The sequence below is a fragment of the Uloborus diversus genome, chromosome 3 (genome assembly GCF_026930045.1).
Source record: "Uloborus diversus isolate 005 chromosome 3, Udiv.v.3.1, whole genome shotgun sequence".
Taxonomy (NCBI): Eukaryota; Metazoa; Arthropoda; class Arachnida; order Araneae; family Uloboridae; genus Uloborus; species Uloborus diversus.
In genome coordinates, this window is record NC_072733.1 from 34,893,453 (window position 1) to 34,920,162 (window position 26,710).

Below are 26,710 nucleotides of genomic sequence, written 5' to 3' on the forward strand. Positions count from 1 at the left end.
CATGAAATTCAATGAGATAATTGTCATTTCTCAATTTTCTAGTGATTGTATGAGGACCATCATATTTTGCACAAAAGGTGTTTGTGTGAGAAGGTATTTCTACAAATACTTTATCTCCCATTTCAAAGTTAGGAATGGCACGACCCTTAATGTATTTCAGATGTTTAGAAAAATACTCATTTTCATTAAATTTTACCATTTCCCTAGTCTCTAGAATATGTTCTTTGAGCAATTTTAGATATTTAGATGGGCTTTCCCCTTCATTAGATTGAGTAGTCAGTGTAGAAGGTAAGTTCAGATTCCTACCAAAGAATATTTCAGCAGGACTAAATTTAGTGACAGCATGTTTGGAACAATTATAATGAAGCTTAAAAAAAATAACCTATCGGACCACTCACAAACAGAGTTGGACATAGCAGACAGGCTTTCTTTCATTATTCTGTGAGTCCTTTCAATAACCCCGTTACTCTGTGGATAGTATATAGATGAATTTCTATGCTCAATATTGAGTGATTTCAAAAAATGTTCTAATTCCAAAGACTTGAAGTTAGGAGCATTGTCAGACAGCAGAGTCTTTGGAATTCCAAAACGTGAGAAATACTGATTCAAGGTGGAAATTATGGTGGAAGATTTAATGTTGTTTAAGGGTACAGCTTCCAAATACCTGGAAAAATGATCAATGATTGTTAAAATATAAAATTTTTGATCATGTGACCTAGGTAGTTTTCCCACAACATCAATTGCAATTACTTCTCCACAGGTGAGATCTCTCTTTTGAATAAATTTTGTTGTTGTCAATTTTGCCTTAGGTTTATTTTCCATGCAAGCACTACAGTTGTTACAAAAGTTTTTTGTGTATTTTAGCATCCCATACCAGGAGTAAGTCTTCTTAAGAAAATCATATGTTTTAGTAATACCAAAATGTGAAGCATGTGCAGATTTAAGGCATTCTAAGATTAAAGAGTTTGGCATGAAAATTCTGACTAAAGTTCTGTGTGGCTTGTGTTTTGGGTTTATTCTGATCATAAGTACATTGTTATCCTTATTAATAAAAAATTTCTTACAAATAAATTCATCGTTGGCATCAAGTTTGTCGATAATACATTTAGTATCTTTAGACTCCCTTTGTTTTTTGGCTTAAATATTTGGTTCTTAGATTAATGGAGATTTATGAAGACACCAAAAGATAAGGGTTTGATGAAAGAGTGCTGGTTTATTGTCACAATAAAAATATTATATGCCATGATCAAAAAAGTATAGTGGTGTGTACATAAATTATAGCCATTACTAGAATAAATACTGTTTGACCTTGCTGATCAGCAAAAAGATTAAAACGATAATTTACATATCAGAATTAAAATATGATGAGCATTCAAAAATTATTATACTACATTTTAGCTTTAAACTATTGCAGCACAGGTGATCTATTTACAGATGATATGGAATGTTACAAAAATAAATCAAACATACAACCTCTAATGTCCAGACGCACGTGGATCGACGACACTTTCACTTTTCTAACTCAAAGTGCTATATTCACAAGAAAAACACACAAATCGCCCCGCACACGATTTGGTGAACGGTTGTTGATGTTCTTTTAGCGCTTTTTGTTACTGGATAGTTAAATACTTTCCCGATGCATGAGGATCTCCATTCGTGAGCATTGTGCTCATTAGATGCACGTGAGCCGGCAAGGAAACTTTGACCGTTCTTTCTATCTTTCCATAAGGCGTCTGCAAAAATCAGGCGATCAAATCAGGGATCCGGATCTCCACATAAAGATCACTAAGCAGCATCGGCGGTTGTTGAGGTATATTTGTAACACTTCCAAAGTTCTCTTTTACACCATTGCAGCTGAGACAGTTCCACACAAGTTGTGTGCGTGACCCCCGAACACTAAAAAGTGCCGGGGAGTCGAGGAGACTTCTTAACAAAACTACATTCTTGTAGAAAATTCCACGAACTACTGAAGAGTCGGAAAAACTGAGACCGTGCCGGAATCTCACAATTAACTGTGCGGTTGCAGTTACAGATGGTCGAAACCGCGAGGTAGAAAAAGCAGCTTGGTGCGATAGAGTTATCACATGCGTGGAGGATGAAAATGCAGTTGGGGACAGGTGTGGCAAATCATGATTGTCACAATATCTTTTGAGATAGAAACAGAATATAAGGGATAACCAACGTATAAAAAGCGAAAACCATCAATGAGTTTAAGAAAATGGATTTTTCATGGTTAGACCGGGTTCTTTTAACCTTTTCAAAAGTTGTCACTAACGATAACGCTCGCTCACCCTTTTGTGCAAAAAAGTAAAATAAGAAATAGCAACTCAATTTTATTTCTCTCAAACAATTATCATGCAACTATGAAAAGTACTGAAAAACCTATAAGAATAACAAGATATTATGTAGAAAAATTGATTTTATACTTTTGTGCAAAAAAAAAAATTGAATACTACCAATGCATACGAACAAAGCAATGAACATCCCCAAATTAAAGCAAATAGATGTTTCAAGGGTAGATTGGACTCTTTACATATGTAAAAAAGCGCGCAATACACAACAGCCAAGTTCCAAAGTTGTCAGTGATGATAACAATTGCTTACATTTGTATCTAAACATATTCAATATTCCAATTTTCTAAAGCATTACCTTACCACCATGAAAGGTACTGAAATACATATACATATTTTATTAGCATTTTGTATTTCAAGTCAACAAATCATTTTTTTTTCTTTTTTTTTTTTTTTTTTTTTGCTCAGAAAAATGTAAAATATTCACTTTTTACATTTTCTTCGTTGTGTTTGAGACGTGGTATATCTTTGAATGACGTTTCTAGTTCGCTTGCGAAATACTTATGCAGCCGATCTATTGCTGAATATTTTTACTTGACTGAGACACATATTTGACAGTAAAATTAATGAACGGAAGTGTCCTGTTGTAAGAAGAGTGTCATGTTGCTGGAATGGAAGTGTTATGTAGCTGGATCGGAAGTATTATGTTGATGGTGTTAAAGTCATAATGTAAATTAATGACTCCAGCTTGAAAGTAAAAAATGGGATAGTTTATTTTTAAGGCAATTTGTCAGTCATGGTGCTCTACCGTAAATAGCAAGTAATTAAAAATTTCAGAATCAACATCATTTCATTCATGTTTGACAGTTATAAGTGTTGTTTTGTGACATTCTAAACATTGTCTTTTAAAATAAAATGTATTTTTTATATGCTTCATTAAGAAACATTATTTCATACCGATAATTTTATACTTTTACAAAGTAAATCAAAGTTAATCTAGGTTTTTTACTAAGTACAACATTTATGAACTTTTAAATTTCTTGAAATTTGCTTCAGAGTGAAAATCTAGATTCCTATCAAAGTTATAAGCATAAATCAAGCTTTCAAAAAATTGTGTAGTGCTTTGTTTGCTTAGCATATTTCACTGAAAATAATCACCAGTTTTTTAAGAGTCGAAGAGCGCACTACATGCACATTGATATGTCTACGAATGTTCAATGGATGTCGTATGGCGGCTTACTACTTAAAGCATGCGTGATTTAATTACGGCAACGCTTTGTTTTATATAAAGCAAACAAAAGCAGGATAAAAAAAAATTAGTTTTTTAAAAAAAGGTAGTGGCAGAAAATAAAAACCGATTCACTGATAATGGCTTCTAATGGGGTGGCAATATAAATTTAATTTGCATTTCTAAGTCTTTATATGAATAAATTTCAAGTTTTAAATAAATTTAAATCGGCAAATAACTGTATCATAGTTTCTAAAAATACTGAACAACGTCAATAGGTGGAAATAAAAGCATTAAAGTATGCAGCCGGTTTCCAGGGTTATTGCCTCCTTCGTCAGTATCTAGCAGAGAAAAACGAGCTGATGTGTGCATCACATGACTTCCTTTTACGCCAATTTAATGATAATAGCGCCTTGGAGTAAGCAAGGAAACACTAAATATTTTCACCCCCAGTTTTTTGCGAAGCAAAAAAAGTTTGACACATATTTATTTCCCCATTATTGGAAATTTTAATGTGATTCAGTGGTTAACTCTTTAAATATCACCAACATTGGCCGAATTAAAACCAGATTAAAAAATTTAAATTTAAACAAAATACCAAATTTTTTGCCAAGTTGGCGACAAAACTTGGCGGTCAAAGGCTTGGCGAGATATCGCCAAGTGTTTGACAAATTATAAGACAACTTGAGTTAACATTGAAATTAACAGTGATTTCCCCCCAAAAAGGTGTAAAAGATCCCCTTAGGAACATCCGAATGCAACCAAAACGGAAGGTGCACAACTAAACCCCACTAGGAGTCTACGTACTAAATTTCAACTTTCTAGGACATACCATTTTTGAGTTATGCGAGATACATACGTACATACACACATACGCACATACGCACATACGCACAAACATACGCACATATGGACGTCACGGGAAAACTCGTTGTAATTAACTCGAGGATCGTCAAAATGGGTATTTCGGGTGTCTGTACGTTCTTAGGCATATATCCACATGTGGTCGGGTCGAAAAAAAACTCAACGTTTATTCGAATGTGAGCAAAATGAAAAATTCAAGTCGATTTTTGAGTGAAATTTTTTTTCGCAAATACAATACTTCCTTTTTTGTAAGAGGAAGTAAAAACTATTGAAAGTTTGAAGTTTAAATACATAAGAGACACTCCCGAATCTAATCAGGTTTCAGCATTTGCTGAGCCACGATAGACAGTAGATACATTGAAAAACTTAAATCAGAACCTATTTAATAAAATTAAAGAAATTTAGTTGGAAGAACAAGAATTTGAACTTCACTTTTGTAATATTTTTTTCCTCTCATCTAGGCACTGTGAAGAGTGCGATTGCCCTTAAAACCGATCTGCCTAGTTTAATCTTCTTTTTTGCACCTCTTAACGTTGTTCAGTATTTTAACATTTTTCGCACTAAGTGCTGGATTTCAACTGTTTTATATTTCGCGTATGCCAAATGGTATTCATTTTCTCATAGCGTACAACTTTTACTTCTTAGATTGGTTTCCTGGTTGGGAAAACTACGGCTGGTACAGCGTTCAACCAAGTGACGATGGCTTATCTCAGCAAAACTGTGTGGAATTGCGCAACTTATTCAGGTACCCCAGTAAAGGGGAAGGGATTACAGAGCGATTTTTCTGGAACGACAGAGACTGTGATGTGGCCAATCCTTTCATTTGCCAAAGACTAAAACCAGGAGGTTGGTAAAGTCTTTCTTTGTAAATTTTATGAAAGTATTTAATTTACATATTAAATTAAACTCTGTTCGACCATGTTCTTTTTTAATCGTTGCTTGCAGTATTGTTTATACATATTAGAATGTGTCAAAAAATCAAGTTTACGGCCTCCCCTTCCATCAGTTAATACACTCAAGATTGCATTGTTTACCACGCTATATTTTTATTGGTAGGATTACATAACAACACTTTAAAAATTGTGTTTCAGCGTCACGTGTTATCGAATAGAATTTCTCTACTGCATAAAATATGAGTACACTATAAAAAAATCTCAAAACGTTCATTCAAAAATCATGCATGAGAAATCAACTGCGAACTTTTTTGGAATTGAAATATGCCCATTTAACTACGTAGCTAAATTACGAGGTATAATTAATAAGTAACTTGTTCGTCAGATTCTCAATAGTGACAAACTAATTAATAACTTGCCACAGAGGAGATACCATTAGAAGAATTTAGGAGTTCAAACCTGATTTATGTTTTGTCTGCTCCCTGGCTGTAGAAAATGAAATGAAAACTAAGGTTTTTTAGTTGAAAATAAAAGGAATTTTTGAAAAGTAAACATTTTTTTTCTTGGCATAATTTTTTTTTTAAACATTTGAAACGCTTTTTTTAAAACAATTATTGTGTTTATATTTACTGGAGGGAAGTAATACCACTGACTTCAAGGTTTCCGATTTCTGTCATTGTTTGTTCATATGCATTTAACACAACTAATAAAATTTTTGCAATGTCGACCAAAATTTATGTGCAACACATTGGATCACGCTTATTCTAAAATATTGAGCATATTTTCTAAATTTTTCATCAGGTAACTGAAGTCCAAAATGTGATTATCTCATTAAGTCCCTTAAAAGAAGAAAACAGTAATATGTGTGAGAAATGTTTTATGGATTCAAAAATTTTCATATAAAAGCCAAAAAAAGCATAAGCATAACCGTGTTTTATACGCCATGTCTCCGTTTAACCAGCATGACCTTTTTTTTCGCAACCGTTAGTCCTAACTTCATACTTTCAATCGCAACAAAGGTCAAAATAAGGTGCAGAGTTAAGGCGTTAAATTTTGAAGTTAATATAAGTTAAGTGAAAAAATACAAAAGATACATTTTATATTGTCTCTATGTCCTCTATTAATGTTTCGGAAAATTCTAGGCATGAAAAACAATACTAACACAAAAAAAAACAAGAAATCGAAACATTTGCACGCACACACACACACACACAAGTCAAATTTAAACAGCTATTCAATTCCATAATTTTAAGGAACTGTGCTGAAAAATATATGGGAACATATCGTCCTGCCGGAAGATTACCGATTAAGGTAATTATTCAAGCATTAAGTGAAACATGTATTTATCTTTTTCATTGCTATAAGAAAACAAAACAAATTGTTATTCTGTAATTTGCAAGAACATATTAGAAAACCTCGTATAATTTTAGAAAAAAATCGAATTATCGAGTGACTGTATGGTCCTTGAAAACCACCAATGCAAAGCGGCATAGGTCACAAAACAATGCATTTCTTATCTCGGTGAATACTGCCGTGTGCAGGTAAAGGGCAGTAACTGCAAGCTTTCTTTTTTCTTTTGCATTTTTATCATCTATTGTACGTTATCTTTATTGTACAAGCTCGTTTATGTAGTAGCCGCTGAAAAAAATGCGCGAAAAAGACGTCTAATTTCAACATTTCCCCATTTAGTATGGAGTCCAAAACGCGTTTCTTCAAATATCTCGAAAACTCATTTCTGCAGATACTGCTATTTACCTGCACACAGCAGAATATTGGTGGAATAAATGTCAAATTTTTGGCGTTATAGTTGTTTTTTTATGCATGTGATTTCTCTAAATATAACTTTAGACATCTGGGGGCTATGTAATAAATTGATTTCGGATATTTTCAATATTTTTTTTTTGTTTCAAACTTTCAACACCTTAACTCTGCATCTTAATTTTACCATTTTCTCAATTTCAAATAGGTATCTAAGAATAGCAGTTACGAAAATAGAGGTCGTGCAGGGTAAACGGGGATATGCTGTGTATAAAGTGTCTTTCACACGGTGCAAAATTTGCGGCAATATTATTTAGTTTATTTTTGAGCATATATGTTAAAACAGCTGTAACAATTGCTAATCCGTTTGTTCTTCCTAAAAAAAGTGTTTGATAATATATTGTGACAGTTTTTTCACATTAACTATTTCTTCAAACTAAAAGGAAAATCTTAAATGATACTGCGATTGTTTTTCAGTAAGTCTGGAACCAGTCTATGTCCCAGCATGTAATCGAAGCATCCTTTTGAATTGGGAACACCTTCGGGATACTATTACTTCGCCTGGATTTCCCAACAACTATCCTAACAATGTAGAATGTCATTACTACATATCGACAACTCATGGGAAGAGGATTGTTGCATTGTTTACTGATTTTATTCTCGAAGAAAGCGAGAGGTATTTTATTTTCTTTTTCCAATGAGAAAACGAACAGATGAAAAAGCTTGGCAAATGACCAAATAGCCAAACTAAAAGCTTTGCTTTTATCTCTAATGAACTATTCTGTTCAGTGACTGTTATTGCATTGGCTAATTAGATAATCTTAGTTTTAAGTGTTTCTAGAAACATCGCAAATAACCACTGCAGAGAAGAATCTGATATATGCTATTACTAAAACATTTCATTCTGACTATTTATATTGTCATTTTTACTTTATCTTTTCTTTACAGAAAATCTTTCTCTAAACTCACCACGAATCTTACTTTTTCAAGGTTTTGAAGGAATTTTACGATGTATTAGAATTTTGGGACTAGAGAATATGGTTTTCCTAGAATGGAGTTTTGCAGTTTTTACACATTTTGAGTTGTATCTTTTAATTAAAATCCTAAATTGTCAGTATATGGATTCAAATAATGAACTTAAAATAATTAATTAATGTTATTATTCTTTTGCTGGGAAATCTTTATGATTAAAATGATATCAAAGCGTGAATAAGTAATATACAAAATTTTGCATGAATGATATGAAAATAACAAAAAAAAAATTGACATTGTGAGAGGAGAGGAAAATTCTCCTTAAGGAGAATTTTCCTCAATTGCTTGGCCTCTGCGTTTAGTTCTGACAGTCAGAATGACCATTAAAATTCTGAAAAAAAAAGCAATAACTCTGCCACAATGTTCCTGCCTGTGAAGAAATTCGTCAATGCTTCGATAGAAGCTTAACTTTCTTCCATCAACGCTTAATCGATTCCTTTGTGTATTTAAATGTGCGCATGCAGAAACATATTCTTCCATTTCTATGAAGGTAAAAAACTTCTATATTGTTATGGTCTATTTTAGTCACTGCGTATTACTCAAAATTGGCAGGAGACTGGTTTTCTTCAAAAAAAAGTTAAACTGGTTAATTAGAAAACCAATCCTCCGAATACTCCTAAACTACGCCTATAGAATTTTGCTAGGCTGTTTCGTAACACTAGAATTACGGGAGGGGTCATTGTGACCCCAATAAAACTTTTTTTGCTAACTACTCCTCTGTATTTTCATAAAAAGCTTAATCTTTCCTTGATTTTTTCCTAAATCATCGTGTTGTCTAATAATAAAAAGTTTTCAAAAAAAAATAATTCTTTGAAACCCAAAATAAAGAGTTACAACTAAAATTGCGGGTAGGTGTCATTTTGACCCTTTTGAGGAAAAAAAACTGCAAATACATTTACTGGTGATGAAACAGAGCAGAAACTCAAAAATGTCTCTTAAAACATAGGGTCTGGTGGGGGAAAGTGGTCAATGGGGTAAAGTGGTCATACTTCAAATAAATGGCTATAGCTTGGAAATAAATGTTCGAATGAATGTGAAAATTTTATTTTACGATAGGGCAGTTAAAAACTACATTTTGAATACAAAATTTCACAACTAGCAAAATTTTATTTGGTAAAATAAAATAATTTGTGTGAATATGAAAAATTTCAAAATCTAAACACCTCTTTTAACTTTCTTGGAAAATTTTGTTTGTTAGAATTATGAACAGATTGACTGCACAGGAAGTTTTCTACATGTCTCAAGAACTCTTACTCATTAGCAGTTAGCTGAATCTATTTTGGTTAATTTTTTAGAACAATTTAAGTAAGATGGGGTAAAGTGGTCATAATATTAGCCTTAACGAATATTGTCCTTTTAACGTCACTTAAACTTTAAGTATGAGGCAGACATAAATGAAATATTAATTTGACTCAATATGTATTGTTTTTACAGTAAACAAGGTTAAATATACGAGTATATGCGTATGCATACTCATATACTCGTGTAGGCTCGTATATATACGTATTAACATAAATGCACCAATAAACGCGTAGTATATGGGTAACTGCAAGTATTTTTTGTCTGTAAAGATATACATTCGACTATCGATACACGTATATACCCGCTTATACTCGTACATATACGAACACTTATATACTCAGGTAGACATATGTACGCGTACGTACTCGAAACTCGAGCAGACACTTACACACAAGCACATGATATACATGTATATAGGGTGAGTTTAAACTCTTGGGCAAATTCTTAAAAGATGTAAGAGGGGAGTAGAAGAAGAAAATCATAAGAAACATATATTCACAAACACAACGCTGACGCGCTACATGCACACAAAATCAGAACCTAAAGGAAGAAAAACAGGTCACAAATTTACTACACAAAGACAATTTTACACAAAATTTTAGGTCTTAAGAAAGTGTTAAAGTGATTGATGAAATTTGTGGCCGACTGCTGTACTACGAGTACATGCGTCGCAATAACAAAGCATTCTCTGCTGCAATAATGAGACTTTTGAAAATTGTTTCAACAGTCGTTGTGCCTTTGTTGCGATGCGTGTATTAGAGCTACTACGGGCCGTAACTTTAACATCTGCTCTAAATAATTCTTAAAAACTAAAATGTTTGTTAAAATCATCTTTTTTTCCCCAGTGGGGCTGTATAAGAGTCCTACCTGAAGAGGCGTCTGGGCCATAACCAGACCTAGTGCGCTGCCCTACAATGCATCAGTCTTTCATGTGTCACCATTAAGACGCTGATGTATGACACAGTTTTTTTGACGCCCAGTTTCCACCAGGGGGAGGCACCTGGGCTCTCTTTGATGCGAAATTGCAGTAGGAATTTGATTTTGCCAAAGAAATTCTAATCAAAACGAATACCATACAGATCTTTTACATGCCGCATAATCATACGACATGAGAGCTGATGAGTTTCCGCATCTCGAAAATCCACCGACCGGCATCCCCAGGTCAGAACCCGATTCCACAGACGTACAAGGCCAGCGCCTAACCATCACGCCACCAGCTGGTCAGGTAAAATCATCTTTGTGTAACAAATTTGTGACCTGTTTTGCATCCATCAGTTTCTGGCTTAGTGTGCATGTAGCGTGTCAGCGACCATAAGTTCATTATGATTCTTTGCTTCGTATCCTCCCTTCTCACACCCCTTTGATCTTTGCCCCAGAGCTTGGATTCACTCTGTAAGCATACATGTGTATTAGGGGATATACTCGAGTATACTTACATGTACTGATATACACGTAAATGTACGTATATACGTCTATACTGGTACATAATCGTGTTTACACGTAAACATACGTGTATGCTCGTTGCTTCCATATGTATGTACGTGAGTAGGCATGTACAAACACGCACCGGATGTATCCTCAAAATAACTCGTGTATATCCGTATATGTATGTATGTTTACCTATATATGCGTATATATGTCTACTGTACACGCATATACTCAGATATGCATGTATATACTCGAGATACAAGTGCATACACGCATATGATGTTCGTTTATACGCGTATATACTCTTGTAGAAACGTATACTGTAGGTAATCACGTATGCATTCTTATGTATACCCACATATACTCGTGCATATACTTGTAACTATAAAAATAACCGAAATATTCAAATATTACGGTTATTTGTAACGGTTTTGCATCTATTTTTAACTATGACCACTTTACCCCATGCTATGACCACTTTCCCCCACCCCATGGGGTAAAGTAGTCATAAATACATAGGGAAATGAAACTGTTATAAAACTACTTAAATCAGTATTTTTTCCCCTGAAATTCTATGTATTGTGTTCTTTAATAATGCAATGTAAAATAACAACAAAAAAAGTTTAAGCGTTTAAAGAATTTATTTTATTTAATATCCACTTAAGTTGAAAACCTACGATTTTATGACCACTTTACCCCACCAGACCCTATCATTTTAAGAACCTGAAGCATTTATAATGTTTTTGTACATAAAAGGGAACATTAGCCGCTAGCTTCTGAAATGCAACCGAAACAGCGCTGGTTTTTGAAGAGCATTTTAAACTTTTTTTAAATATTTTTAATAAGTACCCTGAAAATCTCTGTATTCTTTAAATAATCTGCATTTATTATGAATATGTTTATTTTAAACTAATTTTTACAAATATTTAACATTATGTAGGGAACTATGCAGATTTCTTCTCGTGGGTCAAAATGACCGCCACCGTATCTCTAGGTATAAAAAGATCGCTGTAATCCTAGAGTTAACAAATACTTCGGAAATATGGGAGATCTAGTGAGCATTTCACAATTTTCAAGAAATGAAGGTTGAAAGGGAACAAAAAAGTTTGAAACTAACTGCGCAGAAAATGTTACGCTCTATCGAGCAAAAAGTGCTGCTATTTTCCCGAAAATACCTAATAAGAATATAACGTAGTTTTCTATTATAAAATAAAAGTATAACCTTAATCTAGCACAGTAAAATTGTCTTATTTTCTTTAAATATTTCTGTACATTCACCATCTGACTTTTTTAAGGTGTTATCTTTTTGATTTCCCAAATTTTTATACATCTAATTCCAGGTAAATAACAAACTATAGTCACGTTTTTAATTCAATAAACATTTCTACAACGTCATTATCCGAAGCCTTTTAAATAATAAGATCAAAGCACAAATAAATATTATATAAGGCGGTGACCTTTGTGATGTGTGGATTATCGCTGCAGTTTCACTGTCAGACAACGTTTTAGTAATAAGATCCAAGCGAAAATAAATATTTTATGAACGTTTTCCCTTTTGATGTAGCAAAAGTGAAACAGATGCTTCACTCTCCAACAAAGTTAAGAGCTGAGCAACAGGGGAGCGTCTGTAACCGGTTTATCCGCTGGTGCTTTTATAAAACATCCAATCACAATTAAAGATCTCAAAAGCTCACAAAACTATTTATTTATTTTTAAATCATCTGAGAATTATGCTATCAAGTGATTATTAGTCAACGTTTTAATAGCAGTACCAAAGAAAAAGTAAAGATTTTATTAGGGTATTACTTATTGAACACTACAACACTTTCATTATTTGGCAATATTTTATAGGCAGAATGGGAGCGGAAGTTAAGATTTCTATTAAACTGCTTCATCATCTAGTTGATTTACCAGAAGCCCCAACAATTTCAGTCTATCTTGCAACTCAAGCAATTATTAACGCTTCAAGCTGGCCAGGTAATGGCGTGAAAGCGTTGAGATGATAATCAATGCATCCTTAATTGCTTACAACCTCCCAGTTCTGTGACCCTTATGATTAGTGTGTGTATTACATATATGAGTATAATTTACTATAATGTCAGCAGAGCATATAATACTACTAGTTGCGTTGCTCGGGTTACTGCGAGCATTGCGTTATTCTCTGCGGCGGGGAAAAAGTGATTTCACGTAACACATGTTGAACACTCCGACCTTGATAAACGAGGAGAAAGTTGTAGAGAAATTATGATTCTAAAAAGCATAACAGTTCAAAAATATCCCAAATAAAAGGATAACGATCGGGGGAAAAAAAACCCTCTTTCAAATGAGGTTAACTCTTCCCAAATGGCGTCAACAGTGATTTAAAACTCCTATTAAAATAAATAAAAACGTCTTTTTTAAATCTACAGGGGTGAATAAGGTCAACATTCCTTAAAAGTTCCCATTAAAATGATTAGTTTTGTTTGGTTGTACTCAAACGATCAACCATCTTGAGAACTTATGTTTTGCCAATCCGTCAGAGTACGAAGGGATTCAATGAACAGCTAACAGGCCTACTGCTTTAAATGGGGTCCACACTCTTAGGTCGTATTGAAAGGAAGTAACGTACCGACAAGTAACATCTATGCCTTAGTAGTTATTCGAGCCTTGACTCTCGTCATACAAATGTTCAGCTTTACTGAAATGACCACTGTTTGGGTTTTAAAAATTACAACGGACCCTTTTTATCCGCATTATAATGAAGCTAGTAGTTCTTAATTAATGGTACACTGTAAAAAAATTCCGAAACGTTACTGGTTATTTCCGTGGAACGTTTCGGGATTTCAGAGGTTTTCACCTATTTCCCCGCAAAATCAAGTATGTTCGCAAAAACGTTTCCTGAATTGCTAAAAGATGCACGAATGCAGACTTTTCAATTGTGTGAAAAATGTTTTTTGCTACCAGTTTAAAGGTTGACTGAGCGTGTTTATTAAGTGTATCGGTTTTAGTTTAGTTACGGCTCGTCTGGATTGACTAAGCTCCCAATGGAAGCAAATAAGTTTCTGGATAGCTGCAGGAATTGCAGGCAATGAATATGTTTGGTTCTTGCTTTCAGTTATTCGCTTAGCTTTGGCCTTGGTTGAGCTAATACTTCTGGAACTTTTTTGGTAAACCAGGAAGGTTCTAACCAAATACATGAAACAGATTCAATTTTTCTAGAAGGTTCACGACTGGCTTTAATAGGGAAAATTTCCCAGTATTTCAGGAAAGTTACTGACTTTTATCGGAAAACGTTCCTGATTTTTGTAAGATATGTTACTGGTTGAAATTGGGCACATCAGCTTCGTTTTATTTTCCAGGAACGTTTCAGAATCGTTTTTACAGTGTAGTATGGTTTCAACAGTTATAGTACATCGTCACATAAAAAAAAAAACATATATTAGGAAATAAAAAATAGTTTTCAGCTAAAACGAATTGCATTATGTAGATTTTTTTTTTTTTTTTTTTGAGCAATCACGATTGCTTATTGCTTTCATTTGACTGTTTTTGATGTCCTATCATTTTTCCCACCGCCACCCTCCACGGCATCGGTCCTCACGAATGCTGCACCTCTAGCGAAAACCGTCTCCAGGCTTCGTCAATATCCTATACTTACACGCATACATACACGCACCTACACACATATACATATATACACAAACACATACACACACAAACACACATACACACTCACATACACACAACTACCCACACACTCATGCCTGCACACAGACACAAATACATATGCCTACACACACATACACATACTCCCACACAACACATACACACAACTACCCACACACTCATGCCTGCACACAGACACAAACACACATGCCTACACACACACACATACCCTCCACACACACACACACGCTTACATATACACACACACTCGTAATTGCGAAAAACATAATTTGAATTCAAGATGACAAAATTCAAATTATTTTTTTTTTATTTTATTTTTTTTTTATTATTATTATTTTTTTTTTATAAAGGTCGACTTTCGGATTTTTAACATTTTCTGAGAGTGACCTATACAGAAGGTGTTGCAAAGTTCTTGGTAAATACTTTAGGAGTGATACAAAACCTCATATGAAGCACCAATCAGCATAAATACCCTGATCGATCTCCAATTATTCTTATATTATTCGACGAAAAAAATTTTAAGTACCTGTCCATGAATTTATTAATTTATTTTTTTAGTTATAACATGTTGTACACTTTAGAAAAAATATAATTACATTGGCAAATAACATAAACACAGCAAATAAAACCAATTACGCATTAAAAATGCTAAAACATCTATAGTTAAAACTATAAAATTACATGTTGAAAGTATCTAAATCGAGACAATGAATGTTAAAAAGTATCTAAAACTTAAAAAGACAAAAATTACCAACATAGTTAAATTAGGTAAAAATATTTTTAAAACATGAATGACTCCTAAGAGTATCCAATTTGGGACAGCAAGTTGGATAGAATTAACAATATCGGAGCCTTCAATTAAATTACTTAGAACCTTTTAGAAAAAAAGAAGATACATAATATGATTAAGAACAAGTTTTAAAAAATCGTGATTATCACCTCTGTAACACAAGTACTAAATAAATTTGGATTAAATCTGCTCAACCGTTTTAGCTTTATTATTGTAGTAGAGATCCCAAATAAAAAATACTGTAGTACTAGAGGTTGGAGCGTACAAGACAAAAATAAAACGTTTTAAGCGCTTGCTTAATAGCAAAACCCCTAGACTTACGTTTGGAAAAACCAAGAATCTTATATACCTTAGAATATGAATATGTTGCGTGAAATCAAGTAGTACTAAAATTGATATCTAAATCTGTAACAGGGTCGAAACGCGATAAACACTGTCAATTTTATAAGGATGAATGACTGGCTCAGATATAACTCAATACACTGCATTTACTAACATTTAAATAAAGCTTATTCTCCACGCAATACTAATGCAGATTATCCAAATCAATCTGTAAAAGAGTAGCGTCCGAAATAGTTCAAATGTTTCTGAAGAGATTTTTTTATCATCGGCGAATACAAGGTAATCTCAATAGTCAAAAGTATTGAAAATATCGTAAATGAGTAAAATAAAAGCTAGGGTCTTAAATTAGAGCCTTGCGGCGCGCCTGAAGTGTTACTAAAACCATCCGAAATAGCACCATTGAAATAAACATACACCATACGAAAACTTAAACATGAAAAAAAAACTGTCAGTAAGATTAATGTGAAAGCCAATATAGTTCAATTTCCTCAAAAGAATACCGAATTCAACCGCATCAAACGCTTTGGCAAAATCAGTGTAAATAGCATCAATTCGGCCACCACTTTCAAATGAAGAAATGATTTTATTAGTTAAACAAAACAAATTGGCACTCGTAGAACATTTTGGGGAAAACAAACACGCTGAGCAGGTGAGACTTAATTTTTTACTTGATGAAAGAGCTTTATATAATAGTTTCAAAAATGTTCGAAAAGGGCTCGAAATTGCAATTGAACGATTATTTCTACATTTAATTTTACACTTTGTTTTAAAAACAGCAACAGTTTTTGTATGCTTCCTAGCATCAGGGAATGTGTTCGTTTTTAAAGAGAGGTTAAACAAAATAAAAAGAGCATAAATTAGATCCTTTGCACAACCTTTGTCGATTAAAGAAGGCACATTATTAACCTCAACGGTTAAAGAGGACTTTAAAGCGTTAATGACAAAGATCGTATCATCATAATTAACAAATGATGTCACTTTTTGAGGGGGAAGGATATTCCTGGTTTTGTGATAGTTTCTGACAAGCGGGAGGGAAGGGGTAACAAAAAGTGTCATATCGCGAATTTTTCTATTAGAATATGCTTAAGAAAAATATTGTGACATGTGACAAAGGAGAAAGGGTATAGTGAAGTGTGGCACTTTGTGACAAAAAGCGGAGGGATCAAAAATATTTTTTTAAAAACCATACATCATTTATGGACAGCCTCTAAATCTTAAAAAAATCCTTCTTTTTGAACCTGCTAAAAGCATTACACAAAACTGAAATGCTTCAAATGCGTTTAATTTATGGAACTATGCACGAAATCACAGAAACTGTTGAAGCAGACTTCTACTATTAAGATACACACCTTACAGTTGCGTTGTAGCGAGCTGCGCACGTTGACAACAACACAGTGTCGGAAGCAACGGCAGTTGGTGATATCCTAGGCATACTTTTTTTTTAAATAAAATACGATTTTTTTATTATGCGAATTAATCATCTGCTAGCAAAGTACAGAGAGTGGCCAAATTGTTATACTCAAATAAACTTTTCTGTATTTGTATTGTTATTAATTGTTACATAGTTTTATTATTTGAACACATTTTAAAGATTAATTCCAAGTTGAAGGTTTATTCTGGTAACACTTTACTTTTTTTTAAATATTATTGTTATTATTTTTAATGTGACCGACGTCAGTTTTCAGTGCACACTAGCTTCTTCTAGTGAGTGTGACTTAAAGAAAAAATTAACGATTTTATATATATGTAATACTAGGTACTCAAGTAGCCATAACATGCATTGAAAACATGCCAAGCCGCATCCAAGCCGTGATAGCAGCAGCAGGCGGAGTTACTAAATTTTAAATGATTATTTTTTACCTATTTATAGCATAGATCAGAAGGTACTTTACGTTTAATATGATTAATTGATATTTTAAACAAACTTTTATAACAGTGTTCAAATAATAAAACTATGCAACAACAATGAAAAACAATAAAAATACAGAAAAGTTTGTTTGAGTATAATAATTTGGCCACCCTCTGTACATTGTAGTTGTTTGAATCCGAAATGACCAGTAATTTGTGAACTATATAATAAATTTCCATTTATTTTCAGCAGAATCACAGTAATCAAAATCGCAATATGGAATTCTAATGTTGGTGACAATTGGATATTATTTTCTTACATGTTTCAGGGATTATACATCAACCTTAAATGTAGTATTCTAATAAGATTAACGCCAGATTATAGGATCTTTTCTGCAGCCTCTTACTTTATGGTTACTTTTAATACTTGATTTTTAAAAAGATTCGAATATTTTTCGGTTCAAAAACTTGAGAACAATTGGGAGTAAACCAGATTACAAAAGTTGATTCACGCTCCAAATGAACTCTTATGTCAGCTCTTAAGATATTTACCAAGAGTTTTGAAACACTCTGTATGTGCATGTATGTGAGTATCAGAGTTTCAAGAAAATAATGCTTTCCCTTGCAGCTGCGAATATGATGTTATGATATTACGAGAGGACAAAATGAAATGGCGGAGATGCGGGAACTGGGAAGACAAAATTAAACTCCTTCGTTACATTTCTCATGGGAATACAATTCATTTGACATTTTCATCAGATTTCTCTCATTCTTTTAAAGGATTTCGAATAGAATTTTCTATATTATCAGGTAAGCTCTTTCATTTATGTTTCTTTTACTTTTCAATTTATTTTTGTTATGTCCCCCTTCCGTCCCTCGTTATTAACTATGTTTTAAAAGAAATGCTTATCCAATACTATTATGCTGCTTTTTAACCATTTTATGTACTTATTTACTTATTTATTAATAAATAGGTTTGATAGGTAGCTAGATACGTTAAGCAGATAGTAATCATTTGAAGAATCTTTTCTCAAAAATTATGATATAGCCTCTCCTTGAGATCTGAGTTTTTTAGAATATTACTTGAAATTTGCAATTATTTTTAATTTTCTCAAAATAAATGTGTGCATAGCATACCCATGGGTAATATAACCATGCTTCATGTTACGAACATTGATTAAATTCAAAGGGAAACCCAAAAACATTGTTTTGAATAAAATATAAATTGTATTTTTGTGTTTGGCTATTTAGTAATTTTAAATCATTTATGGTTCAGTTGCATAATTTAATTGTAAAAACTGAAAATTATTAGTATTGCGTTTCAGATGCTTAAAAAGTTATTTTAAGTTCGTACCCATCTAACTGGCGCATAAGCATGTTCGATCGTTGCCGGCTATTGCTCAAAATTCAAAGCATAATATTCAGAAAAATGTTATTTTTCTATCAGTACAGATATTTGGTTTTGTAAAATTAATGTCTTGTGTTTTTGTAAAAACTAATAGTAGGGCAGTTTTATTTTAAAAGACTTGTCATCGGTTGCACAAAATGACTCCAAATATGTTAGATCATTGTTTCAGTGCATGAACTGTATAAAGAACATACTCTATTTCTATATGATGAAATAAATTTTTGGAAAATTTCCATAAATAATATTTAAGTATTATGTTTTCAGCAGCGAACGTATCTTACGAGATACGTCCATTACTGAACAGAAGAATGATAGTTAAATATTGTTTTGGATATCTTTAAAATTTGGTTGCATTATATAGAAGTAGGGTTCGTGTTCTTCACAGAGTTTATGCAATAAACAATGTTTAAGTATGACTTTTCACTTAACGTATCTTACGAGATACGTCCGTTACTGAGCAAAAAAAAAAAAAAAAATAAAGATAGTTGAATATTGTTTTTGGTTATCTTCAAAACTTTGTTTCATTATATAGAAGTAGAGTTTATGTTCTTCATAGAGTTCATGCAATGAAACAACTATCAAACATATTTAAAGTCTTTGCAGCGTGTTTGTGCAAAATTGATAAATCCGTTACTGTGGAATTTCTCATTTATAAAAAAAAAATAATAATAACTGAACAACAGCTGCAGTTCCTATGTCGTTATTTTAAACTGCTGTTGAAGCTTTTAATATTTAGATAAAAGGGATCAAAGTAGAAATATTTTTTTTAATTTCATACATGGATTACACATGATTAGACGGGTGAAAAAATAGTGGTGAAAAGGCTAAAGTTTAATAATGGGAGTTAAGCATGGATTGGGATTTCTCCCTATTTCCTGTGTTAACTGTATCAATTGCGCAAAAAAAAAAAAAAAAAAAGCTAAAATCTATTGACCACCAGGAGCTGCCAAAAATGGTCCCGAAATGGTAAAAATGATAGTGGTGTAAGTCAGTTTTCATGTAACTGATTGAACTAGCACTGATAATTTTGTGCTATCTTGTAATTCATAATAGTCGTTGCGTGTAGACTTTTTTTTCAGTAAGCACATCGAAAATATAGAATGCCTATCATTTGAAGATACTTTAAAATAAGATAAAAGTAAATTTCGACAAATGTTCATTCATGATGAAAAAGTACCTATCTTTTAATACAAATCCTATAAAATTTACGCAGTTTCGATTCTTTTGCTGATGATTTTACAAACCCTTCATTTAGTCAAAACTATTTCAAAATGAATTAAACCACTCTCATTCTAATCGCGATAATTGTCTCGACAAGAAATATCTAAAGGTAACGATTAGCCATTTCAGCAGAAATATTTTGAAACATCTATTTTTTATCACAGGTATGAGGATGTAATTGGTAAATTGTATTTTCTGTACCATGAGAATTTATCGTAAGCTGCAGATCGGTATCCTTTAATAATCAAAGTAAAGTTTACCGAAAGAAAACAAAACCTATTTACTTCCAGTGAGAAACACAAAAAAAATAAGAAATTTCTTACGTTTTATTAGAAGTTGTAGTCCTATTGTTCTCGGTTTAATATGGTGAGAGTGTTGATTCTTAGTGTTACACCAGGCTTAAGAGGCACAAAAAAAAAACTTTTAAAAGACCAGTTAGCTTCTTACATTCTCGGAACTGCAATACGGCTGGTTGGATAATTTAGCACGTACGACGGTAAGCTACTTTAATCGAAATCATCGGTAGATTTTATTTCTTCAAAGATACAATGCTGTACTTTACGTGTTTTAAGTAGAAAATTGCATTAAAATGTCTACCTTTTGGATGCATCCTTGAAATTCTATATCTATCCATTCTAAGGATACTTATATATTTATTTGTTGATTTATTTTTGTTCCTGAATGATTAGTTAAGACCTAAAAAACGTTAACGAAGTTAGATACAGATTTCAAAAATGCATGTTTCTACGCAGGTTAATATTATTGATTAGGCAATTACAAATTGCCTCAAGCTCCCTCAAAGAACCTCCAAAACTATTATTTTTTAAATTAAGTTTTTCTTCTTTGTGTGGAAAAAGAACCTAAAACTATGCGAATCCGAAACTTATTCAAACTTGCAATTTATATCGATATTAATTATTTCCAATGGCAGGGCACAATAAATTAAACAAACATGAAAAATCGATGATCGACGTGAATGCTCGATAATATTAAAACAATAAATATAACTTACATAGAGTTGTCTTCCGCAAGTTATCTAGCAGCAACTAGTCAAGATTATGTCTTACGGGTGCATCAGATGTCGTCGTATGAAGATCTACCAAAGATTTAAATGCGTCAGTAGTTTGTATTGCGTTTGCAATAGTTTTGATCTCACAAGCACGCTAGGTTATTCCTTCATTTTTTTACTTATGATCTTAAACTTAGCTGGTTAAAGTGTGTCTTGCGGAAGAGGCATTAAAGATAGTATTTTTTTTTATTATTAAGTTGTTATTGATTCTTGAGCAAGCCTGTATTCACCAGCAGAGTGAGGGCATCCATCCAAGAGCGGTGGCAAATGCTATGGATTCCCCCCCCCCCCCCGGCCTTCGTGGGCATCCCTGTTTACAGGACTATTCGACTTTCAGTCAGGTACCTCAACCGCAGATTGAAGTCTTCTTGTTATTTGAAGAAGGCTTCGACCGGCTGTCTGAATCGGCTGGTAAATATGGGTGAAAGTGAAATTTAATGGCAAGGTCTAAATGTGATCAAAAACGTAGAAACTTTCTTATCAAATACTCGAAGATGCGTTAATAGCTCAAAAGTTATTCGGCAAATGGCTTAAAACTCACCAACTTAAAGTAGTTAATGTATTTCTTCCTTTTTAGAACAATCTACAAAGAGTGCCTTATGTGACAACGACATGTTTCAGCTGAAAGGTAGTGACTGTTACTTGGTGGTTAACTATCCTGAAACAAGTTGGAATACAGCTCGTCAGATATGCTCTGAGGCTAAAGCCAAGTTAGCAGTCATTGAGAATGCAGATCAGGTTCCTATTTTAGACGAACTGGTTAGATCCACTTTTGGATACATGTCAGGAGTGATATATTGGGTTGGAGCTTACTCTCCTGCTCACAACTCTTCATGGAAATGGATCGATGGTACTTCCTTGAACACTGCAAGTAAGTTGGAAATATGAAACTCTTTTTAGTTAAGCTTAAAAAAAATCATTGTAAAAGGTTATTGAAAGACCGGTCAATGAATGAACACTTAAGCGCATTTTTTTTTTTTTTTTTTTTTTTTTTTTTTATGTTAGAACTCTAACGGTTTTGTCCAGGTTTTGAGAGGTTTAACGTGAACAAATGTACCAACCCAGTGAATGATCACTCCCAACCAATGGTCAAAAACAGCATACTGTAGTCGCTGTCTTTTTAGAAATGTATCGAAAGAAGGGACTACTGTGATTTCATATAGACAAAAACTTTTGAAATCTTATACTATTTTCAAAAATTTTGAGCTGTTCACTTGAAGAGAGGGGCTCATTCATTGAAACTATCTACCCAGCATGTGATTTTCCCTAGTAAACTTTATTAATCCATGAACACGAGTATCTCTCTTGGTGATATGTAACTGTCAACGGCTTAAATATTCGTAAAAACATAAAATTTTGGGTCACCGCTACGAAATACATAGGCATATAAGGTAAAAAGCGAATAACAGATTTTTTTTATTACTTAAAAATCATTGATTTTGATCATTGATTTTGTGCTTCATAACATTTATTTATGTTAAATAGTAACGCTTTTTTTTAAAATACAGTAAAAAGTCAGTTCTTTATAGAAGATACGGTAATATATCGTCAAGAAATGGTTTGAAAACATTTGAGGGGTGTTAACACATGTTTGAAATATTTGGGTATGCTTATAAAAAATTTCAACTCGAGGGGTCTTGGAACGCATCCCTCGCGTAAGTCGGGATCTGACTGTACTGGCTACTGGTAGAAATATTGTTTTGCAACATACATCGAGAGAAAAACCATAACGCGCAGGAATGGTAAACTTAGGGTAAAATCCAAATTTCATCATTATTATGAATTTCAATCTTACATGTGTATAAAGTTTTAAACGCTGGTCGTAGCCTTTTTATGTTCAACTTTTTAGATTAAAAATGAAAAGTGATTGTTTAATAGTTTAAAATATAGACATTACTTAAAAGCTTTATTTTTTCTTGAAATAAACAGTGATTTTAATTTTTCGTGGTAAACCTTTAAAAAAATAATCGATACATAAGGTGAAATACAGGATACTACCTGAAGCGTGCGAAACAATCGCGGTCAGCAGCAGTAGTTCAGGAATCTAATTTTTTTGAAGCGTATTTTTTGGAAAAACAGCCAACATGTGATTTACTTATTTATTCATCTCCAATGTGGTTCAAAAATAAAAATTTTTAAACCGATTCCTCACTTTTGTAGTTTTATTAAATACTTATGAAATACTTCGCACAGTCTACCTCGAAAATAAAAAGTTATTTCAAGTGATTCGTGCTCAACAATCAAGATTAAATAAAAGAAAGAAGTATAGTTTAAAATTTCCCGTTGGAATAATGGCAACAATTCCTTAAAATCCCCGTTGAAATTTGGACCTTGGGCCCTAAAAATTCCCATTCAAATGAGAAAACTTCGTAAGTAAAGTTCACACTTCCCTAAAAATTAAAACACCCGAATGAATAAGGAGAAATATTGGTAAAAGGGATCATTAAAATAAAGGGAATATTAGAAATGCAACATACCCACAATAGCGTCAAAAGACTCCCTGAATCCTTATTAGAAATAAGACAAAAGCATCCCAAATACCCATTACACTCTCCGCATAAGTGCCTAAAAATCCTTTATTCAGTGGGGAAAATATTCGTTAAAGATCCCTATCACATCAGTAAGAACAGCAGCTTTTATAATTTTCCATTAGTCCTTCAAACTCTCCATTAGATTTTTTTTTTTTTAATTCCCGATTATAAAAAAAGACATCTGTTTCTAACAATCCCTGTTAGAATAAGAATAACAAAGAATAACAGTTTTCAAATAATGTCAACAGTACCTCTAAAAATACGTATCTGGACAAGGAAAATAGTTCCAAAAACGCCTTTCAGAATTTAAAAAAAAAAGAATTAAACTAACAACAACATTCTCTGTTTTAATCCCCATTGGAATTAAAACAAAAGTTTCGAAAAAGTCCCTTTAAATAAGTTCTCTAAAATCTCTATTAGAATAACTATGTCATTCCTTCAAATTCAAATCAGCATCAACCATTCTTAAATTACGTCAAAGACAAATCTAGAAGTCCTGATTGGATTAGTCAATAGTAAAAGTTTCCATTAACACTCCAAAGATCCGTGATTATCTTCTACCGGCAGTGCAAAAAATAAATAAATAAATGAATAAATGACTCCCGAAGAAATAACTTGAACGGGGAAGTTTTAAATGCCCCATTACAGGAAGAGCTGAAATCAAAAGCAAGAAATTTATTTATTCACACTCGAGCAAAAAATGGCAACAGATATTTCTTTTCAATGATTTCTTCAAGCTAATTGAAAATGAGATGATCGCTTGAGTAATGAAGGTGTGAATAGGTAACAAACAGACAAACAAAGTCACTTTCGCATTCATAATATTAGTGAGAATTAAGTAAGCACCCACAAAAAAAAGCACCCTTAAGAAAAAATATTTATGATACTGCTATGTATCATGTTAGAATAAACTGTTTATTTTGTGATTTGAATGCAACAATGCAACTGTAGTTCAGAATCTAGCAATCAGTTTCGGTTAATATATTCCTGAAAATTTGGATCAGAAATCTTTCAAAGAAAAAAATCAGTTTAAAACGACATTTTTTTTGCGCATGAGTATATCGGTCTCACACTAAAACCCTGAATACATAGCATATACAGGGATTTAGGTCTTACGAAATTCATGTTATTAGTACTGCAATCTAACCAACTGAGCTGACGGATCAATGAGCCAAACCTCCCTCGCGTGGAAACGTTTAACCCAATTTGGACACTCTGGAAAAATTACTGTTAAAAAACTAATAAGTGATTTAAACGAAAAATATTAATGCAAAACGTTGCATGACATTATAACAAAACGAAAAATGTCAATTTGGAAATTTTGTAACAGTGAGGGAAAAAAAAGAAAACTATTTTTGTACAAAGCGGGTCAAACCTCCTTAGTTTATATTGATTCAAAATCCAGACTTAATGCTCTTTATTTCCACAAAACTCACACAGTCATTTTGCATTAATGGCGTCTGATAGCGTACAAACAAATAGTAACAAATTATTAAAATTTCATAATTTCAAAGAATCGAACTTGAATTACGCACTATTAGTTTAGACTTCAAAAAGCAATCATTAACATAACATCATAACATCAAAACTTATTGACTTGCTGTAGTATTTGATAATAAATCCGCTAAAAGTAATTCCCTGCGTAAAACCGAGACTTTCTGAGTTGTGTTACTTCTGTTTTTGCGATATGAGAAAGTCATGTCGCTATATATTGTCGACAGCGTGCTCTGGTTTCTGCTTCATGCAATGAACATTTTTAGCGAATTGAAAGTAAACTTTTTCATAAAAAGTATAAACCGAAAATTAAACTGTAGTTCGAATCAAGAAGGCTCAAGATAAAATATTTGCATAAGATTTTATCGGTAAAAGCAGTTTCAAAACATTTTTTCTCTATCAAGAATAAGCAAAGGTGTTAATTTTAGCTGAACTTTTCTTCTCAAACACTATTTTCTCTTTCATAACCTCTTTAATTTTTACTGTTAATTAGTGTTTTAGTTTTTTGTCAAGTATTTGAGAAGAAAATACGCCAGAGAAATGCGCAAAAGGAATGCGTTTCCAACTATTTCTTTAAAGAAATTCTCATTGTTTTCTATGAAACTCTAAAATGTATAACTTTATTAAATATACCGACCAGTGAATGAACAACTTTTATTCTCCTTCTAAGACAAAGGTTTCAAAAGTTTAATTTTTTTTAAATTATTTTTTATTTTTTCAATGAACTCAAAGTACAGAGTGCAGCAACATAACTTCCTAATTTTAAAATGCAATAAAACAGATTTTGTGAATAAGTGTTTAACTAGTTGACCCGTGCGGAACTCCGCACTGTACTTCGAATTGTTTCATAAGGCATTTCGCACGTTAAAAATTTCAAAGAAAGAATATTATGAAGAAAAAACAAAAAAGTAAACGGAAAAAAGTAAGCGCACAAGAGAAGTCATGTAATTTGAAGACATCAGTAACAAAACCTCGTTATACAACGTTGTGATAATTTGACCATCGCTCCCCTTTTGGTTATACGTATTTTCAATGCAAAAATAAATATCATTAAAAGTGTGGCTGAGTGACACGTGAAAAATCAGTAATTTTGCATGTGAAAAAACAGGTTGTGGCAAATACAGTTCTGCCCATGTGAGCATCTGACGGAAAAAAAAGAAACATTAAAGAGATATTTAGTGGCATGGATTCGAACTGAAGCCATACTGATTAACAGTACGACGCTCCAACAAACCTAGCGACTGAGCCTTCCTTTTCGAATGCTATTCATTAAAGGAATGCGTAATATAACACAGTAAAAAAGCTTTTTACTGAAAAAAATATATAAGATCATGCGTCTATGTTTTGTCATTAGCCAGCATGATACGATTTAAAATTATTCTTAAAACATGGAATTTGATTAAAGAATGAGGAAGATCTCACGTAGCGATTGAAACTAACATTCTAGAGAAGTAATAAATTCGATTGAAAAAATAAGTGTTTTTATTTTTGAATGTTTAACAATTTGCCATAGCAGGCTTCTTTAACCTGTACGGCTTAAATGCCCGC

The 26,710-nt window shown here is 32.8% G+C and overlaps 1 protein-coding gene across 1 annotated transcript in view; it reads left to right on the forward strand.

The window, feature by feature from the left end:
• Positions 1-26,710, forward strand: part of LOC129218337 (uncharacterized) — a 148,893-nt gene that overhangs the window by 43,348 nt on the left and 78,835 nt on the right. The window contains exons 6-9 of the mRNA XM_054852576.1: positions 5,029-5,229; positions 7,512-7,710; positions 18,068-18,249; positions 21,715-22,008. Coding sequence (XP_054708551.1) covers positions 5,029-5,229; positions 7,512-7,710; positions 18,068-18,249; positions 21,715-22,008 — 876 coding nt within the window. The remainder of the gene's footprint in view (positions 1-5,028; positions 5,230-7,511; positions 7,711-18,067; positions 18,250-21,714; positions 22,009-26,710) is intronic.